A 15000-nucleotide genomic window follows, 5' to 3' on the forward strand; every position below is an offset into this window, starting at 1 on the left:
ACTGACTCTATGAAGCTGCTGTGATGTCACATTTAAGGTGGAATTACCCTTTAAATCCCTCAGCTGTGATGTCATATTTAAGGTGGAATTACCCTTTAAATCCCTCAGCTGTGATGATTCTGCTCATTAAAACATATTCTTCATGTTATTCTGACATGTTTTTCTTCTTCTATGGTGTTCCAGTGAAGAGGAGCCGGGCCGTGTCGGACGACGAGAACTCGGACAGCGACGGCGGCTCGGAGGCCGGCGGCCCCGATAAGAGTCTGGCGGCTAAACTGAGAGAGCTGGGCTCCGACAGCGAGAGCGAGGACGAGAGGTCGAAGGTCAACGCCGGCAACAAGGACGAGAAGGCGCTGTTCGGCAGCGACAGCGAATCAGGAGACGAGGAGGAGTGAGTAATGATGCTCTTATTCTATTTTAGCTTCATTTAATTTACTATTTTAACACTTTTTATTTGAATTACTTTGATGTTTAAATGTGATGCAGGTCAGTGATAATAAGTGTTGGTAAGATGATGAATTCATAAATCAGTTAAACTAGATTTAAAAGCAGCATCAGGTTTGTTAAAATGTACATTTAGTATTTTTGTTGGTTTTATATCATGTGAAATGACATTTGCACCATTTTATACCAAAAGTAAGACTGAATGCTCCTGAAAATGTCAAATGGTGTAACCACAAAACAATGATACATATTACATATTTTATCCTCCTAGAGAGAAAGAAAAGAGGAAGAAGGTAGATAGATAGATAGATTGAAAGAAAGATAAACAAGGGAGAAGAGGAAGGAAAAAGTAAGAAACAAACAAACAAAAAAAGAAAGATAAAAGAGGAAGAAGGGAAAGAAAGAAAGGAGGAACTAGTAGGAGAAAAGGTGGAAAGAAAGAAAGAAAAAAGGAAAGGGAAAGAACAAGTAGGAGAAAGATAGACAGTAAGAAAGGAGGAAAGAAACAAAGAAAGAAAGGAAGGAGAGAAGGAAAGAAAGAAAGAAGTAAAGAAAGATTTCCTTCCATCCTTCCTTGGACTGAATTGCAAGAGTTGCAAGATGGCGCCAGCATGTGCGGCCTGCCGTCTGCCAGCTCTGCTGTGTTTGATATTTGCTGTTGTATTACTTTGTGATCTCTGCCAAGATTCCTTTGCTCTGTTTGTGTATGATCGCCAAGCACTTCTTGGCATTAGAGCATCTCAAAAAACACTGCCAAACTTTGATTTGGGTGATCAAACCTCGGGTCTTCCTCCTCCACTGGCGTCTGTGCCAGTTTACCTGCTGCACTCACCGGCTGTCATCCTACGGAGGAAGCGCTCCAGAAGACGCGGAAAGAGGGCAGGTGTCTTGGTGAAACTCAAGATCCTCAGACGATCCACCTGTTGGACCGATCCTCGCCTTCTTGTCAGAGGATCTCATGTGCGGCCCTTGTGTCTTCGTTGGATCCAGCCTGTTGTTCCTTCCCGCCAAGCCGCTGGATGCCTTCACCTGCCGGCGGAGGTCCCCCCTCCCAGATGTCGGGCCCGCAGCGGCGGTGTGGATCTTAGGAATCTCCGGCCTCTGCGCCGCGTTCTCACCCAGGCCCGCGAGGAGATTACTCTTAGCCTGGCTCTCTTAAATGCTAGATCGCTAGCAAACAAGACTTTTGTCTTGAATAACTTCTTCACTTCACGTGAGTTGGATTTCATGTTTTTGACAGAGACGTGGATTCAAGTTGGTGAGTCTATTCAGTTCTCCGAGCTGCTCCCCCCTAACTGTCTCTTTTTTTAACTCCCCCCGAACCACCGGCCGAGGTGGAGGGGTAGCATCTGTATTTAAATCCAGTTTTCAGTGTCGATTGTCACCGTCGATCTCTTTCTCCAGCTTTGAGCTGCAGACATTCATTGTAGACTTTACTATACCCGTCCTGTGCGCTGTAGTCTATCGTCCGCCTCAGTTCAATAAGGATTTTATAAAGGACTTCACAGACTTTGTGGCAGGAGTGTCAGTGAACTATGATCGGTTTTTAATTGTTGGGGACTTTAATATCCATGTCTGCTGCGAATCCCGTCCCTTGGTGAAAGACTTTCTGAATCTCATTGACTCTTTTAACCTTACTCAGTCTGTGTCTGATCCGACACATGAGAACGGTCACACACTGGACCTTATATTATCTTTTGGTCTACAGTTAAATGTCAGTGAGATTTGTGACTCACTTATGTCCGATCACTTCGCTGTTTTATTTAATATTACACTGCCTCTCTCCCATGTGAAACGGTGCGCCACGAACCGCCGTGTGCGCACAATTAACCCTTCCACTGCTTCTGATTTTTCTTAAGCTTTTAATCATTCTGTGCTACATACTGAGGATCAGTATGGTACTCTTACTCCCGATGAACTTTTAGACACTTTTAATTGTACTTGCATTGACATATTGGATTTGGTGGCGCCTTTTAGGTGTAAACGCCCCAAGCCAGTAACAGAGCCATGGCTTAATGACACCACTCGCACTTTAAGACGTGTATGTAGACGCGCCGAGAGGAAGTGGAAGAAAGATCATCTACACGTTTCTTTGGACATTTTAAAAAACAGTCTATTGCAGTATCAGAAAGCTGTTAAAACTGCCAAGAGTCTGTTCTTATCCAATCTTGTGTCTGCTAATAGCCATAAACCTCAGTTCCTTTTCAACACCTTAAATACTCTTTTAAACCCCTGTAACCACAATGGTGTTGTTCCTTCACTTAAGCTGTGTGAAGATTTCCTAAGGTTTTTCATTGACAAGATCTCAGATATTAGGTCCTCTCTTTTGCCGTCTGCGTTGGATCCTGCCGTCTCTCCCATTTGCCCTGATGTTTTTGACACATTTGAGCAAGTGTCTCTTTCAGCTTTAACTGATATTGTCCAGCACCTCAGGCCTTCTCACTGTCCTCTTGACAGCATCCCACCCCGTCTTTTTAAGGACATTTTCCATATTATTGGGCCCTGTGTTATGGATCTGATAAATTCATCTTTGATGTCTGGATGTGTCCCAGCTGCCTTTAAACATGCTGTGGTCCAGCCCCTCATCAAAAAACATAATCTTGACCCCACAGTTTTATCCAACTTTAGGCCTATCTCCAAGCTTCCTTTTCTTTCTAAGGTCTTGGAGAAGGTGGTTAACGAACAACTGCAGTCTTTTATTGATCTAAATGGCATTTCAGAGAAGTTCCAGTCTGGTTTTAAGTCACGCCATAGCACTGAAACAGCACTTTTAAGAATTTTAAATGACCTTCTTTTAACAGTTGACTCTGGTAAATATGCTGTCCTGGTCCTTCTGGATCTGACAGCTGCCTTTGACACAGTGGATCACAACATCCTCCTGTCTCGCTTAAACACCTGTGTGGGCATTAAGGGTACCGTTCTTAAGTGGTTTCAGTCATATCTCTCAGATAGGAGCTTCTCTGTCCAGCTGGGCCAGTATTCTTCGGCCACTTCGCCGCTGAGCTGTGGGGTGCCTCAGGGCTCTATTTTGGGCCCCCTCCTCTTTTCAATATATATGTTGCCATTGGGATCCATATTCAGAAAGCACAATGTCTCATTTCATTGCTTTGCTGACGATGTACAAATCTATATACCCTTAAAAACAAATGAGCAAGCCTCTGTCCAGGTCTTATTAGACTGCCTCAATGACATTAGATCTTGGATGGAAGTGAACTTTCTCTCCATGAACAAAAATAAAACTGAGATTATTTTATTCGGCCAACAAAATCTCCTAGATGGTTATAACAGCGCCATTGGCACCCTGAAGTCTCACTGTCATCCTTTTGCAAGGAACCTTGGTGTTATGTTGGACTGTGACTTTAGGTTCGATAAACAGATAAGCTCTATTGTTAAAACGAGCTTCTTCCAGCTAAGACTAGTAGCTAAAGTAAAGGCTCATCTCCCTAGAAAGGATCTTGAGAAAGTTATCCACACCTTTATTACATCACGCCTAGACTACTGTAACTCTTTACTTGTTGGTCTCGACCAGTCAGCACTGCGTCGGTTACAGGTTGTCCAGAATGCAGCCGCCCGCCTGCTGACTGGAAAGAAACGGCGTGATCATATCAGTCCCGTCCTTGCATCATTGCACTGGTTGCCTGTTCATTTTAGGATCCAGTTCAAGGTTTTATTAATTGTTTTTAAGTGTTTAAATGGTCTGGCACCATCTTATTTAGCAGAGCTTGTGCAGCCTCACAGTACGTCCAGAGCACTTAGGTCGGCAAACCAGCTGCTCCTGGCAGTACCTCGGTCCAGACTCTGTACCCGTGGGGACAGAGCCTTCTCAGTGGCGGCCCCAAAGCTGTGGAACAGCCTACCTATCCAGGTCAGAGCTGCACAGTCTATTGAGCACTTCAAAACACTGCTGAAAACCCATCTTTTCTCCTTGGCGTTCAGCCACAGCTAGGCGAGAATCCTTGGCTCTTATTTTATTTTATTGTATTTTTATTTTTACTTTTACTTTTACTCTTTTTTAAATTGAGCTCTTATTATTCCTTTACTGTTTTATTTATTATTATATTTGTGTCTGATTATATTGTATTTTAATAACTGTACAGCACTTTGGTTCAACTGAGGTTGTTTTTAAATGTGCTTTATAAATAAAGTTTGACTTGACTTGACTTGACTCCTTCCTCCTTTCCTTCCTTCTTCCTTCCATCTTTCCTCCCTTCCTTCTATCCTCCCTCCTTTCCTTCCATCCTTCCTTCCTCCTTTCCTTCCTTGTTCCTCCCTTCCTTCCATCCTTCCATCTTTCCTCCCTTCCTTCCATCCTTCCTCCCTTCCTTCCTTCCTTCCTTCCTCCTTTCCTTCTTTCTTCCTCCCTTCCATTTTTCCTCCCTTTAAATTTAAACTAAACCACATGGACACATAGAAACCTCACTGACCAGCTGGTTCCAGACACAATAATAAAGGAGGTGAAGGAGTAGAGAGTGAAAGTAGAAATGAAAATGAAAAACACCTTTTGACCTTTTTTTTTTTTTGTCTCCTTCAGAAAAATGATCGCAGACATTTTCGGAGAGTCTGGAGACGAAGAGGGAGAAGAATTCACAGTGAGTACGACTGTAGATCTGTTTCTGTGTTTGACCCGTTCCTCTCCCGCTCGGAGCTGATGAGCCTTTCTTCTTCTTCTCCTACTCGGAGCTGATGAGCCTTTCTTCTTCTTCTCTACTCGGAGCTGATGAGCCTTTCTTCTTCTCCTCCTGCTCGGAGCTGATGAGCCTTTCTTCTTCTTCTCTACTCGGAGCTGATGAGCCTTTCTTCTTCTTCTCCTACTCGGAGCTGATGAGCCTTTCTTCTTCTTCTCCTACTACTCGGAGCTGATGAGCCTTTCTTCTTCTTCTCCTACTCGGAGCTGATGAGCCTTTCTTCTTCTTCTCCTACTACTCGGAGCTGATGAGCCTTTCTTCTTCTTCTCCTACTCGGAGCTGATGAGCCTTTCTTCTTCTTCTCCTACTCGGAGCTGATGAGCCTTTCTTCTTCTTCTCCTACTCGGAGCTGATGAGCCTTTCTTCTTCTTCTCCTTCTCGGAGCTGATGAGCCTTTCTTCTTCTCCTACTCGGAGCTGATGAGCCTTTCTTCTTCTTCTCCTACTCGGAGCTGATGAGCCTTTCTTCTTCTTCTCTTACTCGGAGCTGATGAACCTTTCTTCTTCTTCTCCTACTCGGAGCTGATGAGCCTTTCTTCTTCTTCTCCTACTCGGAGCTGATGAGCCTTTCTTCTTCTCCTCCTACTCGGAGCTGATGAGCCTTTCTTCTTCTCCTCCTCTCTGCAGGGCTTCAACCAGGAGGACCTGGATGGAGACAAGAAGGAGGCGCAGCTGAAGCAGCAGCAGATGCAGGAAGACTCCGACTCTGACGAAGGTGTCGACCGCAGCGGACAAGAGTAAGAAAATACATCACATTAGAGTCACATGTTTATCTTCTGTGATCAGTTTGTGAGTTTAGAAGAGTTAGTAATCAGAGAGGGGAAGTGTTGGAAGTATTTAATTCATATTTAAAGCCCAAAATGATAAATTAGACCCTCGACTGGGAGGGAAAAACTCCCAGTGATCCTGCTCTGTCCCTTTTATCGTCTTTAAGGTGTAAGAGGTGAGTCAGTGCAGGTGTTTCTTTATTGTTATTTAACTCTTTATAAACCCTGAAAAGAGGCGTCTGAGTACAGTATGTCTCTTCTGTGTTGTGTCACAAAAAACAAAATAAATCTTTTAACAGGAATCAAAAGGAAAAAAACTTTCAGGAGAAAGAAAGAGACAAACATGCTGTAGATGTTTTAACCCTTAAATACTGTTAATCTGACATTTGTCTCTCTGTGTGTGTGTGTGTGTGTGTGTGTGTGTGTCTCTCTCTCTCTCTGTGTGTGTCTCTGTGTGTGTGTGTGTTTCTCTCTGTGTGTCTCTCTGTGTCTCTCTCTCTATGTGTGTGTTTGTGTGTCTCTCTGTGTGTGTGTGTGTCTCTCTCTCTGTGTGTGTGTGTTTGTCTCTCTGTGTGTGTCTCTCTGTGTGTCTCTCTGTGTCTCTCTCTCTATGTGTGTGTGTGTGTCTCTCTCTGTGTGTGTCTCTCTCTCTGTGTGTGTGTGTTTGTCTCTCTCTATGTGTCTCTATGTGTGTGTGTGTGTGTGTGTGTGTGTCTCTTTGTGTGTCTGTGTGTGTCTCTCTCTCTGTGTGTGTGTGTGTGTGTGTCTCTCTGTGTGTGTCTCTCTGTGTGTGTGTGTGTCTCTCTGTGTGTGTGTGTGTGTGTCTCTGTGTGTGTCTCTGTGTGTGTGTCTCTCTCTCTGTGTGTGTGTGTGTGTGTGTCTCTCTCTCTCTCTGTGTGTGTCTTCAGCACCAGCTTCATGTCAGACTTCGACATCATGCTCGCTAAGAAGAAAGCGATGAACGGTAAGAGGAGGCGGCATCGTGACGGCGGGACGTTCATCAGCGACGCCGACGACGTCGTCAGCGCCATGATCATGAAGATGACCGAGGCTGCAGAGGTCCGACTAACCCTAACCCTATAACTCATTAAACCTGTTTATATAATATAAATCCTAACCGGCCGCTCTCTCTACAGGAGGATCGAACTCTGAACAGTCAGAAGAAACCAGCGCTGAAGAAGCTGTCTCTGCTGGGTCAGGTCGTCATGCACCTGAAGAAGTAAGTTATTTTATGCTATTTCCTTCTTTTCAATTGTGTCTCTTTTTTTTAATCTAGTTTTATTCACATTTTTTATTAAACTTTTATTTTATTTCACTTTTCTTTTGTCATTTAAATCTATTTTAACCTTTTTTTAATTCTAACCTTTAATAAGCCTTTTTTTTAATTCTTTCGTATTTTATTTATTTATTTAATTATTTTATCTATTTATTTATTTTTTTGCTTATTTTAATTTTCTAAAAATGTTTTTTGATGTTTAAAAAAAATATGAATTAAATATTAAATATTAAATAAAAATTGAATCTTTTTTTAACCTAGTTTTAATTTCTAGTTTTTATAAAACTTATTAAATCTTTTCTTTTACTTTTCTTTTGTCATTTTTATCTATTTGAACCAAGTTTTTTTAACTCTTAACTTTTAATGAACCTTTTTTCTTATTCTCTCTTATTTAATTTAATTATTTAACTATTGTATTTATTTAATTATTTATTTTTTTACTTATTTTATTTAAATTTTCGAAACATTTGATGCTATTTGTCTGTTTAATCTATTTTTAACCTTGTTTTTTCTCTTTTTTGTTTTTTAAACTTTTTACTCTTATTGTTCTTATTTATTTATTTTATCTATTTAATTATTATTTTATTTATAATTTATTTTGAATAAAAAATGCTAAATAATGAATATTTTTTGTTCTATGAATTTTTTCCCCACTTATTTTATTTAAACATTTTTATCATTCTTATTTTGTCTTTTTAATTTGTTCTCTCATCATTTTTATTCATTTTTTCTGTATTTTATGACTGTTTCTGTCTTTTATCAGCTGTTAAGCACTTTAAACAACATTAACCTGAATGAAAGCAGCTGTATAATTAAAGTTTGATTGATGGATACTACTCACTCCTCCCTTTAATCATCATTAATAATCATTAACATCAGTAACTAGACTGATAAGAAGCAGCTCCATCAGATTATAATAGAAGCTGAGTAATATTTCTCTCTTTTTGTCCCTCAGGCAGGACTTAAAGGAGACGTTTATCGACAGCGGCGTGATGTCGGCCATCAAAGAGTGGATCAGTCCTCTTCCCGATAAATCACTGCCTGCTCTCAGAATCAGAGAGGAGCTTCTCAGGATCCTACAGGAGGTGAGCTCAGAGTCACATGATCAGTCTCGGCTTTAAATAATAAAAAACACAAAGTCCCGCTGGTGTCTGACTGCAGTGTTTTTCCTGCGTTTCCTTCGCTGCAGCTTCCCAGCGTGAGTCAGGAGACGCTGAAGCACAGCGGGATCGGACGAGCCGTCATGTTCCTGTACAAACATCCCAAAGAGTCCCGATCCAACAAAGACCTCGCCCTCAAACTCATCAGTAAGGAACTCAGCGCTCCTCAGACTGCTGCAGAGGCTGCTCACACCTATATTTATCAGTCTTTAACAGCCCAGAGTCAGTTAAAATAACACACTAAACAACAGGAAACCTTCTTTTATATCAGCTCAGAGTTTACAGGAATAAGTAAGAAGTTATAAAAGCTGGTTGCAGTGATTAAAGAAGCTCAAGTAATTGGGTGAAAAGCACCAAAATAAGAGTAAAAGTGACAGAAATCGTTGTGTGTGATAATAAAAACAATAAGACATAAACATGTGGTATCGGTTAAATAACGGCCCTTTTAAAAAGATGATGTAACTCAGTGAACCTGCAGTGATTGACGATTGATTTGTGTCTTCTCGTCCAGACGAGTGGTCGCGGCCGATCTTCGGTTTGACGTCCAACTACAAAGGAATGACGAGAGAAGAGAGACAGCAGAGAGATCTGGACCAGCAGATGCCTCAGAGACGGAGACTCAGGTACTAAAACACCTTTAGCTTCTTCTTACAGTGACTTTATATACAACGTACGTACATTATATCCAAAATACGATTTAATATACAACATACGACCAACATGCGTCCATCCTAGCTAACTTAAGTCCATCGTATCTAACGTACATCCATCGTATCTAACGTACATCCATCGTACATCCATCGTATCTAACGTACATCCATCGTATCTAACGTACATCCATCGTACGTCCATCGTATCTATCGTACATCCATCGTATCCATCGTACATCCATCGTATCTATCGTACATCCATCGTACATCCATCGTATCTATCGTACATCCATCGTACATCCATCCTATCTAACGTACATCCATCGTATCTAACATACGTCCATCGTATCTATCGTACATCCATCGTATCTAACGTACGTCCATCGTATCTAAGGTACATCCATCGTATCTAACGTACATCCATCGTACATCCATCGTATCTAACGTAAGTCCATCGTATCTAACGTACATCCATCGTATCTAATGTACATCCATCGTATCTAACGTACATCCATCGTATCTAACGTACGTCCATCGTATCTAACGTACATCCATCGTATCTAACGTACATCCATCGTATCTAACGTACATCCATCGTATCTATCGTACATCCATCGTACATCCATCGTATCTAACATACATCCATCGTATCTAAGGTACATCCATCGTATCTAACGTACATCCATCGTACATCCATCGTATCTAACGTAAGTCCATCGTATCTAACGTACATCCATCGTATCTAATGTACATCCATCGTATCTAACGTACATCCATCGTATCTAACGTACATCCATCGTACATCCATCGTATCTAACGTACATCCATCGTACGTCCATCGTACGTCCATCGTATCTAACGTACATCCATCGTATCTAACGTACGTCCATCGTATCTAACGTACGTCCATCGTACATCCATCGTATCTAACGTACGTCCATCGTATCTAACCTACATGCATCGTATCTAACGTAAGTCCATCGTATCTAATGTACATCCATCGTATCTAACGTAAGTCCATCGTATCTAACGTACATCCATCATATCTAAAGTACATCCATCGTATCTAACGTAAATCCATCGTATCTAACATACATCCATCGTATCTATCGTACATCCATTGTATCTAACATACATCCATCGTATCTATCGTACGTCCATCGTATCTAACATACATCCATCGTATCTATCGTAGATCTATCGTATCTATCGTACATCCATCGTATCTAACATACGTCCATCGTATCTATCGTACGTCCATCGTATCTAACGTACGCCCATCGTATCTAACGTACATCCATCATATCTAACGTACGTCCATCGTATCTAACGTAAGTCCATCGTATCTATCATACGTCCATCGTATCTAACGTACGTCCATCGTATCTATCGTACATCCATCGTATCTAACGTACGTCCATCGTATCTAAAGTACGTCCATCGTACATCCATTGTATCTAACGTAAGTCCATCGTATCTATCATACGTCCATCGTATCTAACGTACGTCCATCGTATCTATCGTACATCCATCGTATCTAACGTACGTCCATCGTATCTAACGTACGTCCATCGTACATCCATCGTATCTAACGTACATCCATCGTATCTAACGTACGTCCATCGTACATCCATCGTATCTAACGTACGTCCATCGTACATCCATCGTATCTAACGTACGTCCATCGTATCTAACGTACGTCCATCGTACATCCATCGTATCTAACGTACATCCATCGCATCTAACGTACGTCCATCGTACATCCATCGTATCTATCGTACGTCCATCGTATTTAACGTACGTCCATCGTATCTAACGTACGTCCATCGTACGTCCATCGTATCTAACGTACGTCCATCGTATCGATCGTACGTCCATCGTATCTAACGTACGTCCATCGTATCTAACGTACATCCATCGTATCTAACGTACGTCCATCGTACATCCATCGCATCTAACGTACGTCCATCGTATCTAACGTACGTCCATCGTATCTAACGTACATCCATCATATCTAACGTACGTCCATCGTATCTAACGTAAGTCCATCGTATCTATCATACGTCCATCGTATCTAACGTAAGTCCATCGTATCTATCATACGTCCATCGTATCTAACGTAAGTCCATCGTATCTATCATACGTCCATCGTATCTAACGTACGTCCATCGTATCTATCGTACATCCATCGTATCTAACGTACGTCCATCGTATCTAACGTACGTCCATCGTACATCCATCGTATCTAACGTACATCCATCGTATCTAACGTACGTCCATCGTACATCCATCGTATCTAACGTACGTCCATCGTACATCCATCGTATCTAACGTACGTCCATCGTATCTAACGTACGTCCATCGTACATCCATCGTATCTAACGTACATCCATCGCATCTAACGTACGTCCATCGTACATCCATCGTATCTATCGTACGTCCATCGTATCTAACGTACGTCCATCGTATCTAACGTACGTCCATCGTACGTCCATCGTATCTAACGTACGTCCATCGTACGTCCATCGTATCTAACGTAATAATCGTAATAATCTACACTACATAATTTAATGAGGTTTAATAAGGTTTAATAAGCGACTCCACACCAACACTTTGACTTCCAGACTGTGGAGGTTTGTTCATGTTATTTCCTCACAGAACCAGAACCAGAATCAGAACCAGAACCAGAACCAGTGTGTATTCAGGCTGAAACATTCATCACTTCACTTCTTAATAACTTTCTTTTCTTTTCAAATATTAGATTAGAAAACTGGATTAGTTAGAGTCTCCCAGCTCCGCCTGCTGTTCTCATCTCCATAATCTGTCTTTCTCCTTTTTTTTTAATAGACGTATTTTCTTCTTCACTGTTCTCATTCTCTCCTCCTCTTCATCAAATGTTGTGTTCTTCCTCTCAGCCTTTCCTTTCCTTTCCTTTCCTTTCCTTTCCTTTCCTTCCTTCCTTCCTCTTATTGTTCTGTTTTGAGCATCTTTTCCTAGATTTCCTCCTTTCATTCCTTCTCATCTATCCATTTCACCTCCTCTCCTCCTCCTCCTCCCCCCAGTCAGCCTCAGAAGGTGGAGAGAGCGGAGGAACCCGACGTCTTCTCTCCACCAATCAGGTTCAGTCCTATAACTGCATGGTTGCACTGTAAAAACCTGCCTGTAGTCTGACTGGAAGTTTGATTAGCAGTGGATGAATATTTACACTTTTTAGACGCGTTTATAAAGTTTATAAAGGAGGACGAAGTCAATGTGTTTCATCTGTAAGGTTTAACAGAGGAACTGAGTGCATTTCTACTAGTTTAAATCCTGCTTTTTGTACATGTTTGTCATCTTGAATCAGCAGAAAAGTGTGAAACTAATCACAGAATGAGGATCACGCTGCCTGTGTGCATTGTTGTGTGTGTGTGTGTGTGTGTGTGTGTGTGTGTGTGTGTGTCCACCTCATAATCTCCACAGGGCAACTTCTCTATTAAACGTCAGTAATCAGATAAATCCAGGAACTAAAATAAACTTTCCTTCGTTGTGTTTCCATCACATCTGAAGAATCAGGAACATCAGAAAACTATCGTCTGTTTCCAAGAAGCATAACTTTGATTTTAACATGAAAAATGTCTGATCTTCATCCTAATGTTGATACGAGTGGAACAAAGCTGTTTATTCAAGCTGTGTGTGTGCACGAAGTAGGTTTAGAGTCTGTTTCCTGCAGTGGACACACAGGTAAAGTTCCTATAGGGGAAACTATAGACTGTAACACACAGGTAAAGTTCCTACAGGGGAAACTATAGACTGTAACACACAGGTAAAGTTCCTACAGGGGAAACTATAGACTGTAACACACAGGTAAAGTTCCTACAGGGGAAACTATAGACTGTAACACACAAGTAAAGTTCCTACAGGGGAAACTATAGACTGTAACACACAGGTAAAGTTCCTACAGGGGAAACTATAGACTGTAACACACAGGTAAAGTTCCTACAGGGGAAACTATAGACTATAACACACAGGTAAAGTTCCTATAGAGGAAACTATAGACTGTAACACACAGGTAAAGTTCAGGGGAAACTATAGACTGTAACACACAGGTAAAGTTCCTACAGGGGAAACTATAGACTGTAACACACAGGTAAAGTTCCTACAGGGGAAACTATAGACTGTAACACACAGGTAAAGTTCCTACAGGGGAAACTATAGACTGTAACACACAGGTAAAGTTCCTACAGGGGAAACTATAGACTGTAACACACAGGTAAAGTTCCTACAGGGGAAACTATAGACTGTAACACACAGGTAAAGTTCCTACAGGGGAAACTTTAGACTGTAACACACAGGTAAAGCTGCTGACTAACGGCTGTGAGGTGGAGAATGATGATAACAGCATGAAAGTCAGAGTTTAATCTGCTGCTATAATTCCTCCTGATATAAACCAAAGTTTCTTTCTTTCTTTCTTTCTCTCTTTCTTTCTATAGTTCGGGGGGGCAGACGCCTCGCAGAGATCTGGAGAAACAGCTGACTGGAGAAGAAAAGTAAGATGAACTCAACAACTGTGTGACTATGTTATAGTTATAAGTGTTTTACTGAAGAAATAAGCAGATAAACATAAGACGATGAGGAGCACAGAAGTATTGATACATTATTTATATAATAATAAAGAAATAAGAATAATAACACAGAAGTAAAGCAAGGAACATAATGTTAAAATAGTAAAAATAATACATAAAAGTAGCTTAAAAATAGACACACAGTCATGCTTCAGTGAGTCAGGTTTATTATTTTATCTTAGTGTCGCTGAGTGAAACCAAACAGCTGCAGTGTTTCTACATGTCAGTAAATCTGTGTTTTATCATCTTCAGACTCTGAACTCTGAACTCTGAACTCTGAACTCTTCTCTCTCTGCGTGTGTTTCTCTCCTCAGAGCTCTGCGGCCCGGTGATCCCGGCTTCTGCGCCCGAGCTCGAGTGCCGATGCCTTCAAACAAAGACTACGTGGTTCGACCCAAGTGGAACGTAGAGATGGAGTCTAACAGAGTAAGTAGAGGAGAGGAGAGGGAGGGGGGGAGGGGGGGGGGAGCAGCAGCATCAGCTTATTTAGGCAGGAAGTAACCTTTAAAAGAGTCAAGCTGTTCCTATATTTCAGAATAAAACACAAACAGGTTTTAATGTGCCACCATCAGCTATAAAGAAAGCTGAGCTGTGATTGGTCCTCTGTAGAGCAGCTATAAGAAAGCTGAGCTGTGATTGGTCCTCTGTAGAGCAGCTATAAGAAAGAGCTGAGCTGTGATTGGTCCTCTGTAGAGCAGCTATAAGAAAGCTGAGCTGTGATTGGTCCTCTGTAGAGCGGTTATAAGAAAGCTGAGCTGTGATTGGTCCTCTGTAGAGCAGTTATAAAGAAAGCTGAGCTGTGATTGGTCCTCTGTAGAGTAGTTATAAAGAAAGCTGAGCTGTGATTGGTCCTCTGTAGAGCGGTTATAAGAAAGCTGAGCTGTGATTGGTCCTCTGTAGACAGGTATAAGAAAGCTGAGCTGTGATTGGTCCTCTGTAGAGCGGTTATAAGAAAGCTGAGCTGTGATTGGTCCTCTGTAGAGCGGTTATAAGAAAGCTGAGCTGTGATTGGTCCTCTGTAGAGCGACTATAAGAAAGGCCTGAGCAGGCTGGAGAAGCACAAGCGTCGCTTTGCAGACCAGAGGAAGATCAACCGGCCGCAGGGAGCCGTGAAGATCAGCATAGAGGGCAACAGAATGCCCCTGTAGCTGCTGACACCGGCCTGTAGGGGGCAGTAAGTGCTTCCTGCATGGTGTGGGGGGCAGTAAACACCTCCTGCATGGTGTGGGAGGCATTAAGAGCCTCCTGCATGGTGTGGGGGGCATTAAGAGCCTCCTGCATGGTGTGGGGGGCAGTTAGAGCCTCCTGCATGGTGTCGGAGGCATTAAGAGCCTCCTGCATGGTGTGGGGGGCAGTAAGTGCTTCCTGCATGGTGTGGGGGGCAGTTAGAGCCTCCTGCATGGTGTGGGGGGCAGTAA

At 42.0% G+C, this 15000-nt stretch overlaps 1 protein-coding gene across 3 annotated transcripts in view; it reads left to right on the plus strand.

Moving 5' to 3' along the window:
* The window catches only part of LOC133979981 (protein IWS1 homolog), a 22441-nt gene that overhangs the window by 5241 nt on the left and 2200 nt on the right, over nt 1-15000 (plus strand). For 2 of the 3 annotated variants that reach the window (XM_062418534.1, XM_062418535.1), the window contains exons 5-14: nt 184-391; nt 4976-5033; nt 5756-5865; nt 6804-6954; nt 7032-7114; nt 8127-8256; nt 8361-8478; nt 8843-8954; nt 13451-13507; nt 13897-14008. In XM_062418534.1, coding sequence (XP_062274518.1) covers nt 184-391; nt 4976-5033; nt 5756-5865; nt 6804-6954; nt 7032-7114; nt 8127-8256; nt 8361-8478; nt 8843-8954; nt 13451-13507; nt 13897-14008 — 1139 coding nt within the window. Of the gene's footprint in view, nt 1-183; nt 392-4975; nt 5034-5755; nt 5866-6803; nt 6955-7031; nt 7115-8126; nt 8257-8360; nt 8479-8842; nt 8955-13450; nt 13508-13896; nt 14009-14604; nt 14748-15000 lie in introns of those variants that run through there. The other variant, XM_062418536.1, reaches the window with a different exon arrangement.

Source organism: Scomber scombrus, chromosome 5 (genome assembly GCF_963691925.1).
Source record: "Scomber scombrus chromosome 5, fScoSco1.1, whole genome shotgun sequence".
Taxonomy (NCBI): domain Eukaryota; kingdom Metazoa; phylum Chordata; class Actinopteri; order Scombriformes; family Scombridae; genus Scomber; species Scomber scombrus.